Source organism: Procambarus clarkii, chromosome 90 (assembly GCF_040958095.1).
Source record: "Procambarus clarkii isolate CNS0578487 chromosome 90, FALCON_Pclarkii_2.0, whole genome shotgun sequence".
Taxonomy (NCBI): domain Eukaryota; kingdom Metazoa; phylum Arthropoda; class Malacostraca; order Decapoda; family Cambaridae; genus Procambarus; species Procambarus clarkii.
Genome location: NC_091239.1, coordinates 13534724 through 13537798, shown reverse-complemented (window position 1 = coordinate 13537798; position 3075 = coordinate 13534724). Strand labels below are relative to the sequence as shown.

At 46.5% G+C, this 3075-nt stretch overlaps 1 protein-coding gene across 1 annotated transcript; it reads right to left on the bottom strand.

Moving 5' to 3' along the window:
• Window positions 1-412: 412 nt before the first annotated feature.
• Window positions 413-2206, bottom strand: LOC123748268 (DNA-directed RNA polymerase II subunit RPB1-like). Its single transcript, XM_045730464.1, has 2 exons — window positions 2168-2206; window positions 413-1465 (listed from the first exon to the last, which is right to left on the bottom strand). The coding sequence occupies exons 1-2, from the start codon at window positions 2204-2206 to the stop codon at window positions 413-415; spliced, it is 1092 nt and encodes a 363-aa protein (XP_045586420.1).
• Window positions 2207-3075: the final 869 nt, after the last annotated feature.

Here is a 3075-nt window from a genome sequence, read left to right as displayed (position 1 = left end):
AAGTGTTACAAGGCAATTATACATTACAATTCTTAGTGAACAAGTGTTTCAGTAGTACAGAACAAGATCTTTAGAAAAAACTGAATGTTATACTTATGTACCTATAAACGATTTACAAAAATTGGAGAATAAAGTTACATTAAAATACAGGGGAAATTATTACATTTAATAATATTTTATATAATTCTCAGTAAACCAATTTTCCATATCATCACCGAGCATGAGCCGTAAACCCCAAATGTTATACCTGATCCTGCCTCGCAAGAACTACAATATTTTGTCCACTGAGTAACCTTCCTGCCTGCCTATCCACACACAAAAAATGTAATCAGAAAGTAACATAATTATTGGAGACAAACTGAGGGAATTTTATAACGGGAAAAGAGGCAGTTTCGTCTCAAATTACAGATGATCAGTACGGTAATGTTATTTTGGGTAGATGTTCCTGGAGGGTGACTTGTCGTTCCTGGAAGGTGAATTGTCGTTCCTGGAGGGTGACTTGTCGTTCCTGGAAGGTGAATTGTCGTTCCTGGAGGGGTGACTTGTCGTTCCTGGAGGGGTGACTTGTCGTTCCTGGAAGGTGACTTGTCGTTCCTGGAAGGTGACTTGTCGTTCCTGGAAGGTGACTTGTCGTTCCTGGAGGGGTGACTTGTCGTTCCTGGAAGGTGACTTGTCGTTCCTGGAAGGTGACTTGTCGTTCCTGGAGGGGTGACTTGTCGTTCCTGGAGGGTGACTTGTCGTTCCTAAAAGGTGACTTGTCGTTCCTGGAAGGTGACTTGTCGTTCCTGGAGGGGTGACTTGTCGTTCCTGGAGGGTGACTTGTCGTTCCTGGAAGGTGACTTGCCGTTCCTGGAAGGTGAATTGTCGTTCCTGGAGGGTGACTTGTCGTTCCTGGAAGGTGACTTGTCGTTCCTGGAGGGGTGGCTTGTCGTTCCTGGAGGGTGACTTGTCGTTCCTGGAAGGTGACTTGCCGTTCCTGGAAGGTGAATTGTCGTTCCTGGAGGGTGACTTGTCGTTCCTGGAAGGTGACTTGTCGTTCCTGGAGGGTGACTTGTCGTTCCTGGAAGGTGACTTGTCGTTCCTGGAAGGTGACTTGTCGTTCCTGGAGGGGTGACTTGTCGTTCCTGGAAGGTGACTTGTCGTTCCTGGAGGGTGACTTGTCGTTCCTGGAGGGTGACTTGTCGTTCCTGGAAGGTGACTTGCCGTTCCTGGAAGGTGACTTGTCGTTCCTGGAGGGTGACTTGTCGTTCCTGGAGGGTGACTTGTCGTTCCTGGAAGGTGACTTGTCGTTCCTGGAAGGTAACTTGTCGTTCCTAGAGGGTGACTTGCCGTTCCTGGAAGGTGACTTGTCGTTCCTGGAGGGTGACTTGTCGTTCCTGGAAGGTGACTTGTCGTTCCTGGAGGGTGAAGTCACAGGTGTCGTGCATAAGTCGACGTCAACGGGCCTAAAGTCATTAGGCTTAAACTGAAACTTTATGACTAGGCAAGGCTTTAGGAAACTAAAAAAGTTTTATCGATCTTACCCAGTGAAGCAGATGAGTATTTTTGGGGGGAGGAGGGGGGGGGGGTAGATGAATATTCCTGTTCGGGTCCTAAGTCTATGGCTGACTCACCAAGTATTATTCATTTCAGTCTTACTTGGGCCAACCACTTGGGCTGGACGGTAGAGCGACGATCTCGCGTCATGCAGGTCGGCGACAAGTGGTTGGGCCAAATCCCAAATCCTTATCCTGACCCCTTCCCAGTGCTATATAGTCGTAAGGGCTTGGCGCTTTCCCCCTGATAGTTCCCTTCAGCCTTACCTGGGGCCAGATTCACGAAAGCATTTACGCAAGCACTTACGAACGTGTACATATTTCCTCGATCTTTGGCGGCTATGGTTACATTTATTAAATAGTTTACAAGCATGAAAACTTGCCAATCAACTGTTGTTATTGTTATAAACAGCCTCCTGGTGCTTCGGAGCTCATTAACTCTTTAATAATTGGAAACAAAGCCGCCAAAGATTGAGAAAAGATGTACAGGTTCGTAAGTGTTTGCGTAAGTGCTTTCGTGAATCTGGCCTCAGGGCGGTGGATGAGTGTGTATTGGGGGGGGGGGGGTAGAAGTAGCCTAAGCTACTCTATCCCTTTGAGATGTATTTTTTTTCTTGTCTCAATGAACTTACCCGAACTTGAACTTGATCTTGAGTGTGTATAGCTCCCATGTTGGCCTAAGTAAGGATGTGCCCAATGTGTTTAGCAACTTGTGTGTTCTTATTAAATCTCGGTGGGGAGAATGGGTACAGATTTAGGGCACCCTAAAGGGGGTGAGGGGGCCTCGTAGCCTGGTGGATAGCGCGCAGGACTCGTAATTCTGTGGCGCGGGTTCGATTCCCGCACGAGGCAGAAACAAATGGGCAAAGTTTCTTTCACCCTGAATGCCCCTGTTACCTAGCAGTAAATAGGTACCTGGGTGTTAGTCAGCTGTCACGGGCTGCTTCCTGGGGGTGGAGGCCTGGTCGAGGACCGGGCCGCGGGGACACTAAAGCCCCGAAATCATCTCAAGATAACCTCAAGATAACCCCATGGGTATGGGTCCCCTCTTGATTCGCAGTACCAAATTACAGTATACATCATATACATAAAGTATAATACATCATATACATAAAGTATAATAGTTATTATAAATTATGATAAAAGTGTTAGAGAAAACGTACGTATGTGGTGCTAACCTTAAAAAAAGTGGGTTTAGTAAGCCTAAGGACCTTGGTGCTAGAGGGTCCAGTGGTTCTGGCGTGATAAGGCTCTCTATGGACCAGGGGCCAGATTCACGAAGCAGTTACGCAAGCACTTACGAACCTGTACATCTTTTCTCAATCTTTGGCGGCTTTGTTTACAATTATTAAACAGTTAATGAGCTCCGAAGCACCAGGAGGCTGTTTATAACAATAATAACAGTTGAATGTGAAGTTTTCATGCTTGTAAACTGTTTAATAAATGTGACCAAAGCCGTCAAAGATTGAGGAAAGATGTACACGTTCGTAAGTGCTTGCGTAACTGCTTCGTGAATCTGACCCCGTTCGTAAGTGCTTGC

Coding starts and splice junctions, on each gene's coding strand:
- LOC123748268 (XM_045730464.1), bottom strand. CDS start 2,206: ATGGGAGCTATACACACTCAAGATCAAGTTCAAGTTCGG. Junction 1,466..2,167: donor AAGATCAAGTTCAAGTTCGG/GTAAGTTCATTG, acceptor ATAAAGTTTCAG/TTTAAGCCTAATGACTTTAG.